This window comes from Narcine bancroftii, chromosome 3 (genome assembly GCF_036971445.1).
Source record: "Narcine bancroftii isolate sNarBan1 chromosome 3, sNarBan1.hap1, whole genome shotgun sequence".
In the NCBI taxonomy this organism is placed as follows: Eukaryota; Metazoa; Chordata; class Chondrichthyes; order Torpediniformes; family Narcinidae; genus Narcine; species Narcine bancroftii.
The window spans coordinates 301,670,371-301,692,558 of record NC_091471.1 but is presented as its reverse complement, the minus strand read 5'-3'; the positions used below and the strand labels follow the sequence as shown (position 1 = coordinate 301,692,558).

At 36.4% G+C, this 22,188-nt stretch overlaps 1 protein-coding gene across 3 annotated transcripts in view; it reads right to left on the bottom strand.

Moving 5' to 3' along the window:
* ap3d1 (adaptor related protein complex 3 subunit delta 1) overlaps positions 1 to 22,188 on the bottom strand; it is an 89,663-nt gene that overhangs the window by 27,100 nt on the left and 40,375 nt on the right. For all 3 annotated transcript variants that reach the window (XM_069928736.1, XM_069928738.1, XM_069928737.1), the window contains 14 exons: positions 21,794 to 21,901; positions 21,574 to 21,703; positions 20,922 to 21,061; positions 19,015 to 19,088; positions 17,370 to 17,419; positions 15,384 to 15,433; positions 14,954 to 15,002; positions 13,717 to 13,862; positions 10,642 to 10,790; positions 10,260 to 10,490; positions 8,816 to 9,047; positions 6,651 to 6,796; positions 5,088 to 5,232; positions 703 to 774 (listed from right to left, as the gene is read on the bottom strand). In XM_069928736.1, coding sequence (XP_069784837.1) covers positions 703 to 774; positions 5,088 to 5,232; positions 6,651 to 6,796; positions 8,816 to 9,047; positions 10,260 to 10,490; positions 10,642 to 10,790; positions 13,717 to 13,862; positions 14,954 to 15,002; positions 15,384 to 15,433; positions 17,370 to 17,419; positions 19,015 to 19,088; positions 20,922 to 21,061; positions 21,574 to 21,703; positions 21,794 to 21,901 — 1,722 coding nt within the window. The remainder of the gene's footprint in view (positions 1 to 702; positions 775 to 5,087; positions 5,233 to 6,650; positions 6,797 to 8,815; positions 9,048 to 10,259; positions 10,491 to 10,641; positions 10,791 to 13,716; positions 13,863 to 14,953; positions 15,003 to 15,383; positions 15,434 to 17,369; positions 17,420 to 19,014; positions 19,089 to 20,921; positions 21,062 to 21,573; positions 21,704 to 21,793; positions 21,902 to 22,188) is intronic.

Genomic DNA, 22,188 nt, shown 5'->3' with positions numbered 1-22,188 from the left:
GCACCTGCCATGACCAAAGCTCGATCGAGACACTTCGCTGGCTGAATATTTGCTCCCATCTTCACCAATTGTTTCTGTGTTACCTCAGACAACATTTACTTTTACAACTTTAATTTAAATGTTTATTTATTCTCAAATCATTTAGAACAAGTACTTATTTCCTTGATTTTTCTGCTGGTTGTTTAGAGTTGCCAGCTGCTTGAATTCGGATAACAAGGGTTTTTATTCCATTTTAATTGACACTAACTGATATTTCCTAAAACTGGAAGAGACAATTCAGCACGAGGCCAGGCTATGACGGCCAGTAGCTGTGCACATCGAACCTTCCATCAAAAGTCCAACTCTGTCCTTACCCAACATTCAAATATGTGTATTTTGAACTGAACACAAATTGAGATGGAATTTCAACTCTCAGCCACCAATGCCAACTTCAATTTAAAAATCAGCAATGCCAAATATGTAACAAGTTGACATTGCGTTAAGAATTCGCCAGGTTATCCATTTACTTTATTTTAGTGATAACCTTCAAAAAAATGTTAACTTTGAATTTAAAGTCAGTTGGAAGAAAACAGGGTAAATATACAATAAAAATTCTAACTTCTCACATTATTGCAGAACCTTAGACTGAAACACCCCCCCAACCTATTCCATTCAAGAAAGATGAAACTGCAACAACAATTAAGTTACTTGTGCTCAACTCACCTTCTGAGGAGATGGGGAACTTTTGATGTAAAATGGATTGTTTGCCTGTTCCTGTTTTCTTACTTCTCGCCGCTAGGATGAGAAAAAAATTACTTCATTTTTTTTTTATATAAACTTCCCATTGTGGTAAAAATTTTTGAACTTAATATACAGTTGCTGGCTAAACACTGGTTCTAAAAACAAGATTTAGCCAAATGCTCATTCATGATTTAGTTATATTAAAGTGGATTTTTCAAAGCTAATGGGGAGAAACGCAGTACCAACTAGAGTGTAGTTAAAATTTCTCCTCAGCAATTAGCACGAGAATCGTCAAAACCACCGGGTCATAACAGTTATGAAAAGTGAGAAAACAAAACTATATATATATATATATATATATATATATATATAAATATATATATATATATATATATAAAAATATAAATATATATATATATATATATATATAAAAATATAAATATATATATATAAAAATATAAATATATATATATAAATATATATATAAATAAATATATATAAATATTTATATTATATAAATATATATATTATATAAATATATATATATTTATATTTACAAATAAGACCACTTTATATCATCATTTGTTTTTCAATAACCCTTTGCAGTCCTCATCTTTTTCCCAGTAGCTTAGCTTCCCACCTACCTTTATATTATTTGACCGTCTCATTTAAACTAGAGATTTTTAATCCTGCAAATACAGTAAAAACCCCTGGCATTCAGCACCAAAGTGGATTGGTAGATGCTAGACAAGTGCATTTTCCAGTTGCTTGAGATTGCGTAATGCATGATTGACAAACTAATGGCAAAGCGCACCTATTATTCACCTCCGTATTTTTTTACCTGTTCATTTTCTGCAATGTTTTTGCCAGTTGTTTGAATTCCAGATTACAGATTTCACTGTACTAATTACAGCCAACTATTGAATGACATATGATTAAATGTCTTCTGAAAATATATACTACTTTATTTGCAATATCTCCTCTATCCAATATTCCTTTAAAAGGCTAGCAAACCTGTTCAAAATGATTTCCTTTTCATAAATTTGCACTGTCCTCTGCTTGGTCTCTCTATGGTTTTCCAAGTGCACCATTACCATTGTGTAAAAATAGAAACGACCAATTTTCCTTTTTTTGGTAGATACAACTCGAGGTTGGAATGCAGTACAAAGTCAAATGGAAATTGCCTGAAGGATCACCAAACAAGTCCAGTGGCAAGTTAGATGAAAACTTAATGAGTTATGCTCTGGGTTCAGAGCCAGAGATCCATGTTCATAGGATAATAATTGTTAAGCATTTAGACACATGTTGAAAGCAAAGAAATAAAGCTGAATGTTAACAGGCATATGAAAATAAGAAAGGAGTGAAGTGCTATAGGAAGAAAGACAAACCAAGAAAGAACATTCACAGTAAATGGCAGGGCACTGAGGAGTGCAGTAGAATGGAGGGATTTGGGAATACAGATACACAATTTCCTAAAGGTAGCGTCACATCCCAGAATCCAAGAAGAGTAGTGTGGGCTGCCTTAACAACTACCGCCCAGTAGCACCAACTTCTACTGTGATGAAATACCTTGAGAGGCTGGTCATGGCCGGAATTAATATGTACCCAAGATATGGACCTACTGCAATTGGCCTATTGTCACAATTGCTCCACAGCAGATGCAATATCGCTGGCTCTACACTCAGCTCTGGATCACCTCGAAACAGCAAATCTTAGACTCTTCATAGGCTACAGCTCGGCCTTCAATACCATTATTCCTTCAGTGTTGGTCAAGAAGCTACAAACTGCAGGCCTCTGTACCCCAACTCTGCAATGTCTCCTCCTCACTGATCATCAACACAGGCGCACCCCCAGGAGGTGTGCTCAGCCCACTGCTCTACTCCCATGATTGTGTGGCCATGCACAATTCCAATGCCGTCTATGTTTACTGCTGTCGGCAGAATCACAAACAGCAAATGAGGAAGTAATATAGGAGGGAGAGGGAGCAACCACCCTGAGCACAATGTCATCAAAACCAAGGAGATGATTGTGGACTTCAGGAGGAACACAATCCAGTCCTCATCAAGGGCTCAGTAGTGGAGAGGGTCAATAAATTCCTGGGTGTCAACATTTCCGAGGAACTGTCCTGGAGCCTCCACATTGACACAATCACAAAGCAGGCTCGCCAGCGGCTTTACATGGTGAGGTGTCTGAGGCGGTTCGGTATGTCCCTGAAGATTCTTGTAAACTTCTCCAGGTGCACTGTGGAGAGCATCACTGCTTGGTATGGAGGCATCAACTCTCAGGACAAGAATATATTTCAGAGGGCTGTTAACTAGGCCTGCGACATCACAGGCACCAGACTTCACTCCATCGAGGACATCTACATGAGGCGGTGTCTTAAAAAAAAGCAGCCTCTATCCTCAAAGGCCTCAGGCACCCAGGTCATGCCCTCTTCACTCTGCTACCATCAGGGAATAGGTACAGGAGCCTAAAGACAAGCACTCAGCGGCACAGGACAGCTTCTTTCCTGTTGCCATCAGATTCCGGAATAATCAATGAATCAAAGACGCCGCCTTATTTTTCATGCACTGTAATTGTTATTATTTTATTTTTATAATGTCACAAGATGGTTATAATATGTATGCTTTCACTATGATCTGCCGCAAAACACTGAATTTTGTGACTTTTTCATGCAATAAATCTTGATTCTGATAGGTGGATAGGATTGTAAAGAGAGTTCTTGACATATTGGCTTTCATAAATCAAAATACTGAGTACAGGAGTTGAGATGTTATGGTAAAGCTGTACAAGACATTGGTAAGACCAAATTTTGGTCACCTAACTAAAGGAAAGATATCAATAAGATAGAAAGAGTGCAGAGAAAATTTACTAGGATGTTGCCCATTCTTCACGAACTAAATTACAGAGAAAGGTTAAACAGGTTTGGACTTTATTCCCTGGAGCATAGAAGAATGAATGATAGAAATATTTGAAATGACATGGGGGAGAGACAAGAGTAAATGTGGATAGGCTTTTTTCCAGAGGATAGGTGAGATACAACCCAGAGGACATAGGTTAAGGGTGAAAGGGGAAAAGTTTAGGGGAAACATGAGGGGGAACTTCGTCACACAGAGAGTGGTAGGAGTGTGGAACAAGCTGCCAGCTGAAGTTGTGAATGCAGGCTCAATTTTAACAATTAAGAAGAATTTGGACAGGTACATGGATGGGAGATGTATGGAGGGGGTGCAGGATAGTGGGACCAGGCAAAAAAAAATGGTTTGGCACAGACTTGAAGGGCTGAAGAGGACTGTTTCTCTGCTGTAATTTTCTATGGTTCTAAGATATCACTAAGTAAAGCTGAAGAAGACGACAAACAGAAAATGCTAGAAATGCTCATAGCTCAGGCAGTATCTGGAGAGAGAAAAGATATCATTCTGATTGTTGACCTTTGCAAACCAGAGAGGCTATTTTTTCTGGCTTTTGAATTCAATGTTACACTCCAAGATTAGCAATGTGCAGTCGAAAGGCAAGGTGCTGTTTCGAATTCACGAATGGCCTCTTGCACTCGATTTTCAAAAAGCAAGTGAATGGGAGGGAGATAAAGAAATGAAATGACAGATAACTAGAAGCTCATCACTGTCTTTAATGGAGGAGAGGATTAAATGACTTACTTAAGTCAAGTCTCAAGTTACCTACTTGGTTTAAGAAGACGGCATTGATATCCATAAATCAGCCAGATCAGTGCTCAAGGTAAGGGTGGGTCCAGATTAATTAGGTGAAGGATATCCAGTGAGATGGCAATAATAGATGAGGAATTAGAGAAGACTAATTTGAGTTTATCAGCAATGCATTTATCTTATGGCGATCAGACACATTTCATATGTGGGCTCTAGAAAAAAAACTGAACTTTATCAATCATAATGTATGTAAATATTTTTGCACTAGTCTTCTTATAAAAATAACTTGTTACAGAATCAATGAAAGTGACATTGTTGGCATTTTTTAAGCATTAATTTGAAGTTAATGAAATGGAAAATACTGGATGATTTTCATTCCCTCAGCTCCAAACCAATACTTTAGAGCAAAATTTTAGTACAATTTATGAGAGAAGCATTGCTTCTATGTAGCAGGGTGCAAGTAGCAATTTTTGGTCCAAGAAGAAGCCTGATCTCTTGGCTAGATCAGGTCAGGTTTAATGTTGGAACCGAATCTCTCTTTGGGTTCAAAAGAACGAGCTTGGCAAGGATATTTTCAAAAGACTCAATCCTGATAAACATTTCTATGGGTCAATGATCACCTCAAATAAGAACATCTTTCATAGCATAAGACAGTTCAGAAGAATCAAGGGTCATTTGTTTATGCTTAGACAGTGAAGCCAGAATTACCCTAGCAAGCTCGTCTTCATCCATTTCTGGCTGCCTGTGCCTGCTATGTCTTTGCTCCTCCTCATGGAAGATGGTTTTCTTAGTGTTTTCATCATCTGAAGAGCTTTCTGAAGGTGCATTGTTAATCCAGGCATCAAGATCTAATCTGGAGGGAGAAAAGTTAAATAAAGAATTTTCAACTGGTATCTATATGCATCTTGCAATTAGTTTTTCCAAAGGCTTCTTCTAATCTAAAAGCAAGTGCACCTGAATGCAGATATTATCACAATACCTTGCCAGTTCTGGAGGAGGATGTGCATCTATTTTTGATCATGGCATTTTGTTAGTCTACAATTGTGGCTGTTCAATTATTTTTCTGTAAAATGCAGGGAACTTGGCTATGCAAGAATTCAATCATGTTAATTTTATTTTCTTTAAAGGCTTTGGTTTCTAGAAGCAACCACAGGTGATAACTTCTCACCCCAAGGCTGAACAGATCGGAAATCCTGCACAACCTGCAGGGGGCATTTCAGGAAATGTTCCTTTCTGATTTCTTGTGGGGAGAAATTCAGTGGTTTACTGAAATCATAGACATTCTACATTAGGATAAATTTCCTTACTTCGCGCAATACTGAATGAGATGGGAGGATCTTACCGAAAATGAAGACATGAAGGTCAAGATCACTTTGCTATCACAATGTCCATGTGTGTATTCCCTCTGACAGTAAGCACTGTATGTACCGTACCCTCCATGTTTGGGACAAAGATGCATTTTTTCCTTTCTTTCCCTCTATTCTCTGCGGTTTTAAATTTGTAATTAAACAATGTGATCACATGTGATGAAAGTGCAAATTCCAGATTTTATTCAAGGTTATTTGTACATATTTTGGTTTGACCATGTAAAAATGACAGCATTTTTTATACATTGTCTCTTAATTCAGGGAACGATAATATTTGATACATTATATTAGTCATGTTTAATTCTTCGCTACATATCCCTTCCATACACTTACTGCTTGAAGTTTGTGATTCATAAAACTGGAGCACTGGGGCAAATACAGGCAAAAAATGTCTGTCCCAAACATTATGGAGGGCACTGTATCTTCACTGACCTCTTCCTTCAGTCTAAGGACACACTTACACCCAGGTATAGCAATATATTTGATTTGGCAAACTGGAGAAGAGCTTCAGCTTTTCAATAGTGCAAGATATAATCCAATATTTCTCAAGTCTAGTAGACTCTACAACAGTAGCACGAATTATGAAGTGAAACATTAATCATTTTATTAAGAAAAGAATATCTAAATGTATTTCCCTGATCATAATTTGGTTTCTCTCATGAAACAGTCATTCATTCATTTATATCAGTGGGTTTCAAACTTTTTCTTTCCACTCACATACCACCTTAAGCAATCCCTATGCCGCGGGTGCTCTGTGATTAGTCAAGAATTATTTAAGGTGGTGTGTGAGTGGAAAGAAAAAGTTTGAAAAACACTGATTTATATCATCTACAATTTTGCAATAAAAATATCTTTGCTTATATAATATTAAATGCTCGTCAAATAGTGAAAATACAAGTCTTACCCATCTGGCAGTGGGACTTTTTTCTGTGCTTTAGGAGCAACGGGGTTAAGTTCCCCAGCAAACAAGGCCATGACTTCTTCTGCTACGGGGATATCCTTAGCTTGAAGCTTTTGAATGTATTTTATCAGCTGAAGAATACATGAAGCCTGAACAACAGTCAACAACAAGCAAGACATTTAAAATGTGAAATAGTATCACAATTCACATTTACTCCATCAAATTAATACACTTGGTTGAAGAGTGAAGATTTGAACCAGAGGTAGGAATTTGCAAGTAGCATTTCAGAGCTGCTTGGCAATTAACAATTAAGCTATCGCAGCAAAGTCTGCAGTTTGTAAGGTACAGCCAGTGTTGCATGTTTTGAACTACCGTATATGCTGGTATATAGACCATCCAAAACTTTAAAATGACACCTCAAAAATCAGGGTCGTCTTATACGCTGGGTCTAAAATCCAAACCTTGACAGCGAAGTCTCAAATTCACTGCCATCTTCCCCTTCCCTTCCATATCTTATCCCCATCCCACCAGCTCTGACTCAAGTGTCCCGATTAGCCCCTAGGTGTACTTCCTCATGATGACAACCTGGCTCACCTCCATGCAAATAGTGACAGTGAAAGAATGTGCACACATTGAGGGGCATTACCAGTTCAGTGGGGCAAACCTGTGCATTTCCAATGAAGTCTCAGCACTCTCTGTGGGGAGCATCTGCCCAGTCCAGGCTTCAAACGGCCTGTTATAGGAGCCAACAGTGGTTTATTTCAAAATACGCTAAGAAAATTAAGACCTCTACAGAGTAATTTGGTATTAAAGTATTGTGATAGATTCAGTCTACTGGTTAGTGGTCAGTGCAGGCAGTTGGGCGGGGCGGGGGGGGGGGGGGGGGGGAGATCGTCCTTTACAAAGGCTAGCCCAGTAGGCTGGGTATATAGGCTCAAAACCTACATTTTAGGTGGAGAATCTAGTTATCCTAGCCACGAGTTGTTCTATACGTCGACATATACGGTACATGAAGCTTTTACATTAATGACACAAGCTCACATACATTTCTACTGGAACAAATTCAGCAGAATTTCCTATTAAAATCTATTGATTTAACACTGGTAATTGCTGAATGTAGGCACTACATTAATATTATGAGTGTGGCTAACTTTCTCATTATGAAAATGTGTGTGAGTAATTTTGCCTGGAAATAATCTATTTATGGATAAGATTACTACAGTTTTAATTGATTCTTTGAGTATCAAAAGGGTGACTATGGCCAAGGAGGAATTTAAACAAGTGGAGGAAGGCCTTATTAAATACTTCAGTTTTCTTGCATTATTCAAATCCTGCCATGCTTTTTTAAAGATTTTTTTTTTCCAAACTTTTCCATGATTATATTTGCTCGGTCACATTAAACATCACTCCAATCATATCAACTCTAATTAGCTTTTGAATGTTTAAAGTAATACATGCCAGAATATTTGCTGTTCCTAACATTATTAAAATATCAATGCACTGGCAAGATTTTGTGCTAACACAGAATGCTGGAGGACCTCAGAAGGTCAAGCAGCACCCACGGTAGGTGAAAGTTCAGGGGAAAGAGCTTGATCAAGGGTTTCAGGCCAGAACGTCGACTGTATTGCCTTCCATGGTCACTCCCAACTCCTTTGAGATCCTCCAGCATTTTGTTTTGCTTCAATTTTCCAGTATCTGCAGTCTCTTGTTTGCCTCTTTTATGTGTCAACACAGGCTTTACAAATGGTCAAAGCTAAATCTATTTCCACAAGGTATTTATAAGTCTGCAAATTTAGTGCCCAGTCAAAGAAAACATCACCTCACTGTCTCTAAATAACAGGCAAAATTTTTCTCCACCTGCCAGTTTCAACAATTTTTTTTGGATCTACCACCGTAAATGTTGATGTCAGAGAGGAAATGGTTAAAGGCTGACCAAAATATTATTGATAACTCAAATGCTTTCAACAAATTATGATTAAATTTGCAGAAGAGCAATTTAACAAAACGTTGTCTTCATGAGATATAAAAGTATATAAGACAAAATACATTTATTCAGTGGTGGAAGAGCAAAACACCCAATGCAAAGCAACTCAAAGCAGATTTATTGTGGCAAGAATATGACATGATGGATAAAGTGAAGTCCAGAGAAACTGATGAGGGTCACATACCCGTTCCTGCACTTCAAGATCTGCATTTTGAACAAACTGGGGTAGCTTGTCAATTAACATTCGTGTCATCTCCTCAGCAGCTTCCTTGTCACTTGCTTGCTCATGTTGTTGCAATATTGATGCATACAGCTTTGCCGCATTCTGAACATAAACTGCCTGTATGTGCCCTGGTAGTGTTGTAACTTTGGACTTCAGCATAGCTTCCAGTGTTGAATTAGGCTCTTGAAGGTATCTGGAAACAAATACACACAGTCAAACCTTAAGTGTAATTTCGTGCAAGTAGTTTTCAGTCAGTTGACCCATAGGGGTTTAATAGAATTTTATCAAATTGAAAGCTTACACTGGAAAACAAAGATTTTGCTTCCTGAACACTTTTGCATGTATTTTATGGAGTTTGAGCTGCTGATCAAGAAAATCACCGTAAGTATTTCCTGTCATGTACCCTTTTTTAGATACAACCTATCTTTAATGATTTTAACATTTTAAGTCTACTTCAAGCACACAAAACCATCGAAAATTCATTCTTTGCATTTGCACTTGGACTTCTTCCCTGCTGATCTTGGCGTAGTCAGTGATGAACATGGTGAAAGGTTTCACCAGGACATTGCGACCGTGGGAAAGCGGTATCAGAGCAACTGAAATCCATCAATATTGGCTATTGTTGGATACTGACATGAGAGGCATCAGATGCTGAGTACAAATGAAAAACAGCAGGAAAATGTCTTTAGGTCAGATGAACTAATGCAATGTGTCAGCATCATTATGCAATTAAACATGCTAAATTCAAAAAATGTTAATTTAATTTTTCTCCAACTTCCTATGTGATACAGTAAATCAGAAATTATCTTTGTGTTCATCTTCAAGTGGTCTATAATAATCCCAAATTTATTTTCAGGAAGCAAACCTTTTGGGGGGGGTGGGGGGTGGAAAAGGTTGTCCATTGTTATTGTAAGGGAAGCACAAGTTATGAAACAAAGGTAAATGTGGGTTGAGTCTGAATGGATGCCAGAACAGTCTTAAAGGCCAATTGGCTATTCCAAATCAATATCCTGGGAAATAATTCTGGTGAGGTGACTTTTAATTGAACAAAATGTACAAGATTCTAGCAAAAAAAAAAGCATACATTTCAAGATAATACCATTGAGAATTGTTAGGGCCTTAACTACAAAACAAAATTGACCCAAATCCATTGGAGTCTTCTCGGCAAGACTACAGAGAGCTGGTTCGGGAAATGCCAAATAAATATTGTGGAAATGGGGGCACAGGGGAGAAAATTTATGGTTGAAATTATTGCTTGGGCGATCACGAACAACTCCAGTTTGTGACCCAGAAGAAGAGGCTTGAAAAGCAAGCTTTAGTTTCTAGTCAAAATCTTTCATATTCAGCATTGAAATATTTCGTAATGCCATCTTAATTTTTGTTAAATATTTAAGGCAGTACCTACTCTGAAAATTCGCCACAAATCCATGCAGCAGCGTATAGAACTTCACAAATTCCATTCCTTTGCATATTGCCAGCAAGTAGGTGGGCATTATCTAACAACATAGCCATCTGTGAGACTGCAAAGGCACGGATAGCCTTCACACGGATAGCTACATCAAGCATTTGTGATGCAATTAGATGGCCATGTCGTGTTCCTTCCAATCGAGTCAGTTCCACCAGAATGCTAATATACCTACAAGTTAAAAAGAAAGCTACATAAGAGCTCTGGAACAAAAACAGGATTAATTAAAAAAAATCTTGTCAAATATCGTATTAAAAAAATTAAAGATATTCCAGCTAGAGGTAGTCAACCAAAATGTATTTTATTCCAGCTGAGCACTCACCATTCAAAATTAGTTATGTATTGATAGTTGGATTGACTGCAAATATCAATAATTTTTGTCAGGAGTTCATCTCTATATGTTGTTCCCTCTGCTTTATCTACATGGATCATTAATTTCTTAACGATTTCCATCAAGTTCTTCTTTGAAACCTACAATATTGGAGATAAAACAAAATTTTAGTGCATTCAAATTACAGACTTTCTTTATGAGTAAATACAGAACTTTTATTTGTCCTTCAAAAGCTGATTAAATGGTCCACTTTTTGCTTCTTACAATTTTGAGAAATTATCTATTTCAAACTAATGGACCAAACACTTGATAAATGAAAATGTTGAAAGTTGTATAGGGTTTTCAAGTCAATAGCATATCTTGGCTTTTCTGTAATTATAAATAAAACAACTAACTTTCAGTGATTTAAATAACCATTCTCAACCTGATTTTTTGCTATGGCTCCCTGGGACTCTGCTCAATGTTTATGGGCCCACTTTCCTGTGAAGCAGTCATGCTTAGTGTGTAAACAAGATCAGCAGGGAAGAAGTCCAAGTGCAAATGCAAAGAATGAATTTTCGATGGTTTTGTGTGCTTGAAGTAGACTTAAAATGTTAAAATCATTAAAGATAGGTTGTATCTAAAAAATGGTACATGATAGGAAATACTTACGGTGATTTTCTTGATCAGCAGCTCAAACTCCATAAAATACATGCAAAAGTGTTCAGGAAGTAAAATCTTTGTTTTCCAGTGTAAGCTTTCAATTTGATAGAATTCTATTAAACCCCTATGGGTCAACTGACTGAAAACTACTTGCACGAAATTACACTTAAGGTTTGACCTTGTGTATTTGTTTCCAGATACCTTCAAGAGCCTAATCAAACACTGGAAGCTATGCTGAAGTCCAAAGTTACAATACTACCAGGTTTAGGTTTCTTCTGTACTTCTCTCTTATCGACTACATAAAAAACAAAAAATATTTATGTTACGAGAGGTGAAAAGGAAACAAGGCTATTACTTGAATGTGCTGTGGCCCCGAGCAGGGCCGAAGGGCCCCTGTTGAGAATGGTTGGGTTAAAAAAATTAAAATATACATTTTCAAAACCAGCATCCAACAAGTTTGAATAAGGACTTAAATGAGGTATCCAAAGAATATTGTCTACTTAAAAGTTAATTTTACATCACTCATGACAGTTCTAAAAAGAAACATATGGAAGCAGAAATAAAATAGTGCTTTGTGCAATTTAAGTAGTAAATTGCTGCTTTTTAAAGATATAGCTACTTAATAAAACACATATAAATTTTTCCAAATGCATGCGAACTAGTTTTATAATTCTGAGAGTTAGACTATTCAAAATAACTGGATAATGAGAAATTAGATATTGGCTCTTAATTATGACTGTCAGTAATTATTGCTTGGGAGGTGATGTGGGATGCACATAATTTTAATTGTACAAGAGCACAGCAACTCTAACGAAATTAAATCTCATCCAAACTCAAAAATGTACTACAGGTACAATAAGATTCCAGCTTCATGTCAACTGATATTTACAAAACAAACAGTTTTCCACAGCAAGTCAAAGCTCTCCATAATCAGCTGTGCTTAAGCATCAAAACACTTCTTAAAAGGCTGAAATGCATTGGCAAGCTCCAAATCTTAGCAATGTATCATACAGTTTCCAAAAATGTCAGCACATTCCTGTTATACCTTACCACAAAAATAATTTTAAGTTCCAATTATCTCAACTCTGCTCTTCTCTGGGAAAAAAACAATTTCTGTTGAGGTACAGTTCTATTTAGAACAGTACAGGACTGGAACAGGCCCTCTGGCCCATGTATCCATGCTAAATATTATGCCCAAGCCAAACTAAAACTCTGCTGTTTGCACTTGATAGATATCTCTTCCCCACCCCCCCCCCCCCCCCCATTTCATTCATATTCAAGTATCTTGCCTAGAAGTCCCTTAAATGCTAAAATAGTATCTGCTTCCAGCACTAACCCTGGCAGCTCTTTTCAGGCACCCACCATTTGGTGTTTAAAAATTTGCCCCATAGCTTTAAACTTCCTCACCCTTATCATAAATACATATTCTCTAATGTGCAACACTTTTACCCTGGAAAAGGATTCTGATAGTCCACCCTATCCACACCCTTCATGATTTTATAAACTTCCATCAGATCACCCCTCAACTTCTTATGTAACAGAGAGGGAAAACAAACAACTTTGTCCAATCTTCCCATAAGTCATACCCTCTAAAGCAGGGAATATCCTAGTAAATCTCTTCCGCACCTTTTCGAAAACCTCCACATCCTTTTTTTTTTAAAAATGGGGGCAACTAAAGCCCTTTTCACATTGGCTAACCGTTAAATTGGCGGTTGAACAAACCAGTTCAAAACAGTGTTTTTGCTGTTCACTCACTACCTGGCATTAGAGAGCAAAGGGGCGACTATCCTCACTGAATGGACCTGGCTTTTCACAGTGGGCTAACCAGTACGTTGATTCAAAATGAATTAATGATGATACACCCTCCCTAGGCAGTTCACCTCCAGGGTGATCTGATGTCTGCATTCCAGTTCCTGAGTGTTCACAATGGCACATTAACTGGTAGATTGGCAGTTAATTACTGGGTTAAAGTGCCAGTGTCAATGGGGCTTTAGAATTCCACACAGCATTCCTTGTGCAGTCTAACCAAAGTTTTATACAGGTGCAAACAACTTCCTAACTTGCCCAATGAAGGAAAGCATACCGTGCCTTCTTTGTCACCCTATCTACTTGCATGGCTATGGACCTGGATTACAAAATCCTTCTGCACATAAAGGTTCTGCTATAACTGTAAACTCAATCTACCATTTCTCTGACCAGGATCCACAAGAATCCTATTGAAATATTGTGCCATTTATCACCCAAAAGATTGGCTTTCCAAAACAGAAAACACATTATTATACTCTCAGATGTTCAAATCAGTCATTGTACAGTGTTTTCAGTCACTACGTTACTAAGAAAGCCCAACAAATTAGCAAAATTGTTTATTTAAAAGTTTGCTAAAGTTTTATTAAAATAGTGACAAAAATGATTTTTTAAAATTACCATTCCATACAGAAGATCAAGAGCTCGGAGTCGTATAGATTCATCCTTGTCATCCAAACACTGTAAAATTAGATCCTTGTGGGATTGTACAGACTTGGGATGAGTCTTCAAAATTTTCGACATAGCCAGCAAACCCAGATACTTCACTGCAGAACAGTTTAGAATCTTTGGCAATTTGTCACAAGTATACAAACACAAAAATCAATGCTCATCTATAACAATGTTTTTTCTTTTTCCAATTAGTAACAAAAGCTGAAGGTTCTTGAAGCTATTTTTTTTTTTATAAACATCATGAACCTTCTAGCTAAGAAATCAAAGTTGAGAGCTTAAAATCATCTGCATTTGATGAGATCTGAAGATACATGCAAGATTCTTGGGGCAAGGATCTAATTGCGGTTACACCAAAATAACATTACTGTTGCTCAGCTATGGCCTAGGACTGACAAGAGTGAAACCAAAGCCTGTATCTCTTCGAAGAAAACAAAAATACATAGAAAAATTACCAATAGGTTTTTGAGTCAGTTCTACCATTCACCAAGACCACAGATGATACTTTCCTGCCTTATTCCCAAATTCTCCAGTTCCCTTAATATCCAATCTGTTTGGAATAAACTAAATGACTAAACTTCTAACAGCCCAATGGGGTAGAAAACTCGATTTAATTAGAAATTTCCCCTCATCTCATTCCAAAATAGCTTTTTATTCTATCACCCCGGTCTTGGATTCCTCAGCTGGAGGTAACACCCTGCCTGCATTCAGATCTCACATCTTTTATTTTTTCCTCCCTCTCAGATCTCTTCCCATTCTTCTGAATTCCATTGAACACAGTGCTAGTCTACTCAATCTCTCCTCATGCAGCAAACCAGGACCCAATGTAACAAACTTTCACTGTACTTCCCTGAAATGGAGACCAAAACTGAAGTCTCTCCTGGTCTATAAACAACTACAGTGAGACCTCTTTGCTTCTGTATTCAAATCCTCTCCTTGAGGACAAGAAACTGCTAATTGGTTGCATCCCTGTGCAGAAGCTTTAGTGCTATGTAAATGGCAATCCATTGTTCTGAACATCAAAATATCCCAGTCTCCCACTATTTAAAACAAAATTAATGGATAAAAACCAAAAGATGCCAATAATGTGTTTTTCTTGGTTAAGACAGATTCTGAACAGTAAATCATAGGATTTAACAGAACATTTAAAATTCCAAACCAAAGAATTAGTACAAAATAACCTACTTACAATTTTGGTCAGAATCTTCAATAAGAATTCGTAACTTCTGCACACAAAGCTGAACAAAAAAGTATACATTTGTAGTGAGAATAAATAAAACTACAATCATCCACAATTATCAAGCACAAAGGTGTTGCAGCATCAAATTGATGAAAATTTTTTGCAGAGTATTATGATTCAGACTCCAATGAACACATTAAAAACGGATGGAATTTAATACATCAAGATATCTTTAGAGTACATCACTTTTTAACATTTTTTCAACATAAAATCACTGAAATGGGCAGGAACCAATCTGTCGAATTCCTTAAAATTCAAACTAAATGAACCCACTCAAAAAGAATAAAAGAAAATGAATTAAGTATTATTATGGAAAATTATTCCAAATTGCATACACAAAATAGTGACAGAGGAAGATGTCATTGAGAACATTTGTTACCTGGATGCTGGCGCTGTGGTTCGGCATCCCAGAAGAAAGAGAGATAAGAACTGCAGAAAGAATCAAATATTAGCCATAATCATGTAAACATGTTTCTGGCAGAAAAAAAATGAATTGGACCATTTAAAACTTTAAAATTGGAAAATCTCATTAATTGGAAAAAGGCCATCACTGCTTCAAATAAAGATAATTATTTTCATCCATACAGATGAAACAATTGAGAATATACTTATTGACTAAATAATAATGGAAAAAATCTCAGTTTGTTGGCGCTCAAACATAAATTATGAAATCTGGAATCCCAACATCAGCAATTTTAGTGTTGTTTTGGTTAACTCAATGATGAGGCATTCACTACCTTTTAACTGCCTTTTCGTTCTGTTAGTAATCAATGCGTGCTCCTAGTTGCTCTCTTTACAAACTTTCCTCAATCACCTGTTTTAACAGGCAGCCGAAGATTTTGGTGTCAATCTCATTTAAAGTGCGCAGACTGCACCCCATTTGAATTGCTACCTCACCAATTTATCTAGATTTGCCACTATTTCTTTAGTTTTGTATTAGTAAAATAAAGGATTGCATATGATGGTTGAAAGAATTAGAAGATTATAAAAACTACAGGTGCTGGAAATAGGAAACAAAATCTGAAAAAGCTGGAAAAAACTCAGTAAGTAAGGCAACATCTGAGGGAACTTTCTTTTGCTTCTTTCTCTGACTGTAAGGGCCACCGGGCAATACTAATGGTGAATCTTTGTCTGCCTTACGACAGGCTAATGGGAATTTAATGTATGAATGTATTTTTGTTTTATTACATGACAATAAATAGTATCTGATCTGCAAAAACAGTTAATATTTCAGGACCTAAAAGGTATTGTAAAGTCCAATCAGAAAATTGGCTGCAAACAATCAGACTACCTGTAACAGTATACAAGAATAATGGAATTATTGGCAAAGATTGTTGCAGAGGTTTAAACACATTACACTGTCCCAAGCTAATTTAAACTATAGCTGATCTAAAAATAGCTAAATGTTAGGAGATAACTTAAAACTAATAATGTCCAAGATCATCACAGAAATAAATAAAACAAGATGAAGGGAGGGTTCCTGGGAAATAGGACAGTCAATACGAAGGAAAGGATATCTTTTGACGTTTTTCTGATCAGAATAACTCAGCAGGCAAACATGTCAGACAATTTGGATACAGCAGTATCACAGACACCAATATTACAAAGGCTGAATGTGGTGTCAACCTTTCAGTCAACCCCAGTGAATAGGACTAATTTTTTTTGTTGCTTAGGATCATGTCTCTCACAGGTTCTAAATTGTTGTATGAGATTTGATGAACTGACAGAGCATGTTTAGATGCTGGCCATAACCGTGCAGTTCTTTTTCAAATAGCCTTTGGGGATCAAGAGGCAGTAGATATCTTAGTTTAGCCACTTACGAATAGGGAAAATCTCCAGCATGATGCCACAGCATTTCAATCTTTCTTTTTTTTTTTTTAAAAAGTAGAAACTTAAATCATAACTCTTTCACTCAGTGCAAGAACAAGTGGCAGGAAATTCTGTATTTTGCTACTGTACATTGAAACCATATGTTTAATAACAAAGTTAATGGACAAAAAAAATTTAAAAAATCTTTTAAAAGAATTATAAAGTGCATGATGGAACCTTTTGCAACCCATTTATGATAATTTTGATTTTAAGCAATTTCCCCCCAATTTTCTGGCTGACTGCAATTCATAATGCTAATGCTTTCTTCTTAATTATAGAATTGTTTTCCCAATAAAAAAATATTCTTAGTTATATCACATAATATTTCAACTGTTTTGATAAGACTGTACACTCTAAGCTATTGTAAACTTCAAAACAAAATCTTCCAGGAAGGATTTGCAGAATGTATCCAAGAAAATTTGCTTTTCTAATATGCCTCCATCTGAAATTGTCTTTACAATGAAAAGCAAACTTCTGATCATCAGGAGAATGTTACCTGCTATTACGGTGTTCACACATTCATACAAAAGAGACATAGCTGACGTACTGCAAAGGAAACAGAATGCATTTTTTTTTTAAAAACCAAACTTTTAATTTTACAACACAATACCATCTGCAGCAGGTGTCAAACTTTTCTTGGGTCACTCAATTTGTCATCATATAACATGCAGGCCACTTACAAGAACATCCTGTTCAAGGCTACTTAAGTTGCCTTTTCTATTGATTGTACAGTGCATATTCCCACTCTCCAGAAAGTTCAAGATGGCAAGATTCCCCTCTCCACTGTCATGCTGACTGCTTGCTCCAAGCAAAATATATATCTAAAGATGCCATCCACCCTTCTAATGATCAAAATCCGCATTGTGCATTACCTTTTAAGGAGCTCCCAGATGTAATGTCGTCTTATTTTTCTTTCTTCAAAATAAATACTTTTTGTCAAGTAATGAAGGACAATGCATGGTGAGTGGATATCAACAGAATTGACTCACTCTCATGTGGATGTGTAGCAGTTCAACTATATTGTTTATTTACATAATATACATTTTCATCCTTTTGCTCAGCTCGATACCTGTTACATCCCTAGCCCATACTACAATTCATTGGCTTCAATAATAGTTGAGAATTCTCTGCCCAGGGAAGTAGTTGAGGCTACTTCATTAAACATATTAAAGGCTCAGTTAGATAGATTTTTTACATAAAGGAATTAAGGAATATGGGGAAAAGGCAGGTAAGTGGAATTGAGATAATGATCAGATCAGCCATGATCTTACTGAATGGTGGAGCAGGCTCAACGGGCCGAATGGCCGACTCTTGCTCCTATTTCTTATGATGCAAGTAAATACAGATTCAACTTTGAAAATGAGAATAGATAACTGCTTACATTACTTGCAAATAACCTGAATACTGATGGATAAAAGAAAAAGCTTTCCTAGTTATGATTTTGCAATAACTCTCAAGTGTGGAAAAAACCTAAGAGCAATGGGAAATTCTCAAATGTCACAATATTGATTTCAACTCATCAAGTGACAGGTAATTTAGATTTATTTCACCCCAACAACAAGTCTTTCATCAAGAAACATTCATCTGCAGGCCCATGGAAAGGTGACTAAAGTCCCCTAACGATATTAATGTATCTAATACACAGAAAGCATAAAAGCGCTAAATTACAAAATGCCACTCTCGAAGTAAAAAAGCTGGATGGTATTTAATCAGGAACGTTGATATGGTCGAGCAAAGTCAAAATATTTGGATTTTTTTTTTTGCAAACCTTTTCAAATAAAGGCAATATTTTCAAAAATCACAACTAAATCTATTTTTTTTTAAAGAGAATAGGCTTTTTGAAATTCTTTTTGCAAATAATTTAATCAGTTGAAGACTAATTTGAAATACAATATTATTTTAAGATTCAACATGCACACTACAAAGGAATGCAATTGCTAGGCTATATAATTAATATTATGGAAGTATAAATGCAGTCTTCAATTCACTATACACAAGATCAAGGTTACCAAGTGCACAGAAAAATGCCATTTTGTCTTCTACAAATCATGAGGAATAACAGTAGGCAAATTATCTGCACATATTATGGATGTTTGTTCAAAAAATGTAGAAAAAAAAGAACATTACATGCTATTACTAACCTGTGTATTAAATTGGTCAGTGGTTCAATGAGCTTCTTCCCCAGTCGTGGCTCAAGTGGAGTAAGGGCTCCAAACTAACAGAAAATTAGGTTTTAGAGTTGTAATAAATGGACATCTACAGTGATTTTAACTATCACACAACAATAGACTTAAAACTGTAGTGCATCTGATCAGCTAACAAAAGCTTTCAGCATCCTGCTTGCTTGTGTATCCAATTAAACATTTAGAATCGCCAATTTAATGCTATAAAAACCTGACCGTAATATTACTGCAAATAAATAAATAAATAGATACAATCATAACTGCTAACTTAAGGCTCAGTGTATTTCTTTTCAAATTTTAAACTGCTTAGTGAGGTAATGTTGGTGCTCTATAAAACTGGTTTGACCACATAGAATATTGTGTTCAGTTCTGGTCGCCTCATGACAGGAAAAATGTGGAAGCAGTGGAATGGGTGCAGAGGATATTTACAAGGATGTTGCCTGGATCGAAGAACGTATCTTACGAGGCAAGATTGATAGAGCAAGGGGATTTTCTTTAGAGCAAAGAAAAATGAGAGGAGACTTGGAGGTCTAGAAGATGATGAGAGACAAAGGTAAAGTGGAGAACCAGCACCATTTTTTCCCCAGGCTGAGGCGAGCAAACACCAGAGGGCATTTGTACAACGTGAAGGGAGGAAAGTTTAGGGGCGATCAGGAGTTTTTAAAAAAAAATATACACACAAGAATAGTGAGTGTCTACAATGCATTCCTGGGGTGGTGGTGGAGGCTGGAACAACAGGGACATTTAAAAGACTCTTAGACAGGCACAAGGATGCAAGAAAAATATAAGTTTATGGGTGCGAAATAGGGAAGTTTACTTGGTTGAATACAGTTTGTATAGTTGGCCAACAATGTGAGCCGAAGGGCTTGAACTGTGCTGTAGTGTTTGATGTTCTATTCTTCACGGGTATTTTCTCCATTTACTGATATTTTGATACTTTGACACAATCAGGAGTTTAATAGTTGAAAAATGTTATCATACTCATTTCTTTAGTCACAAGAGCCTTGTCATGAGCAGGTTGCATTACAACATCCCAATTTTACGTTTGTATTATTGTTTATTTTTACTGATTTTTCATACCATTAAGGAGTGGGTTAAATTACGATGCAACCTGCTGCTGCTACAACGTTTTAAACCCAAAGCCAATGTGTAAAACTATGGCAACCAGTCTGCACAATTCACATTTTCAGGACCATTCATGTCAAATTCTGAAAGGTATCAGAAAATAATTTTTGCAGGATGCTAATTTTTTTTTTTCTAAAGTCAAATTTGAGAATAATTGCACCTTTTTATATACAAGAAAGCAATGCCTTTAATTATTCATGAAAATTATGTCTCCAGTTCCACATCAATAAATTAAAAATGCATATCAATTGCATCAGTGTTCAGAAAATGCCTCGAGTCTTAAACAACTTGCATCTTGTAAAAAATGCTACGAACAAGCCACCTTTGTATTTTGTCCGATCTGAAACAAATATTTCACTCTCATCATCCCAGCCTGTAACTGTACAATGACATGTTCCACCCAATTCCAACATGCTAAAGAATTTTAGAAGTTCATTCAGTCGACAAAGAAAGATTGGACTTCTAACCTAATCAAGTAGCATAGTTAATCAGAATAAAATTTCTGCTGCATTTTAAACAAAGAATTTTGCACAATAATGTGCATGGATAAAAGTGCACAATGGATATTAATTGCAAACAAGTACAGTACAAAATGCCCACAGCTGAAGTGTCAAATTATGGCTAAATACAATTTGAAGTTTCACCATAATCAATTATAACCTATGGGGAAAGAGTAAAACTGGATTATTAAGAGTATGATATCTTTATTATTTTTTAAAAAGGTATTTTAATTAACTTACAAGTTTAATTATTTTAATGAGGACCCAATTATTAGTTGATGATGTCATCAGTTTGAAAAACAGTGGAGCCAGAGAAAGATAATTCTTTGGATTGCGTCGGGCAAGTTCACAGATCACATTCACGGCAGCAGACTGAACGCCTGTGGAACAAGCAGAGGAAATAGTCTACACTTACTGACCAAAGTAAGCAATAGTGGAAAATTAGAACAAGATTCTTTTATTTTCATGCAATAAAACAGATGTAATATTACACAAAATTGCATTTAGTCTGTCATAAGTCTACTTTCATATCAAAAGTATGCCACATGAAAATTGTGCAAAAATGACTACCAATTAATACTTGGGAAGACTGGACACTAAGTGCCATTGGTGAGTATCACAAATCAATCCAAAATTCAATACAAATTTCACCAAATCAACCCCAATTTTCTCAAATTGGGCCTAAAACATTTAATAATTAAGCTTTGGATTCACCAACATATTCAATGAGGACAGAGGAAAGTGTCAATTTAACCAAATGAAACTTCTGAAACATAGCTGGATTCTTTTATGCCAAAATTAAAAAGTTCTACCCAATGACAAATTCCTACACTCACTTGGGGAATTAAGTACAAAGCATTTGTTAGCATGTTCTGTAAAAGCAACAACTAACCAGAATCTGGATCCTCCAGTTTCTCTTTAAGGCGTGGGAAAGCAGGTCGCAGGGATTCTGGGTATTTGAGGAACACCTTGTACATGATAAGCACTGCTTTCTTTCTAATGTAAGGCTTTGTGTGAGACATCTGTGGATCAAAGTAGATGTTAGACCTAAAACATAACTACATAGATCAAAAAACCCTACCAAAGCAAGTTTCAAATCAAAATTGACTCACCAATGTCATAATGTCATTTGCCAAATCCCTGGCAAGATCTGAAGTAACAAAACATGATAAACCTGTCAAAGCAACTCCTGTATCATACTGATTCGGGCTGTTGAGGTCCTGTGTGCAGTTTAAAAAAAGTTCCCATTAGAATTAAGAGCAACATATAATCCAAGCAAATCTACAATTAAAATAAAATCTCATCTTCCAGCTCCCTGGTCACAACATCGTCTCATTGCTATCTTTGGGCAGAAGGTACAGAAGCCCGACGACCTGAACCTCTAGGCTCAACAATAGTTTCTTTCCAAAAGCTCTCATGCTCTTGAACCTTCTCTTGCTGCTATCAAGGATAGCTCCGACACCATGAAATAAGTGTTTGCACTATTCCTGTCATTTATTTTGCACTT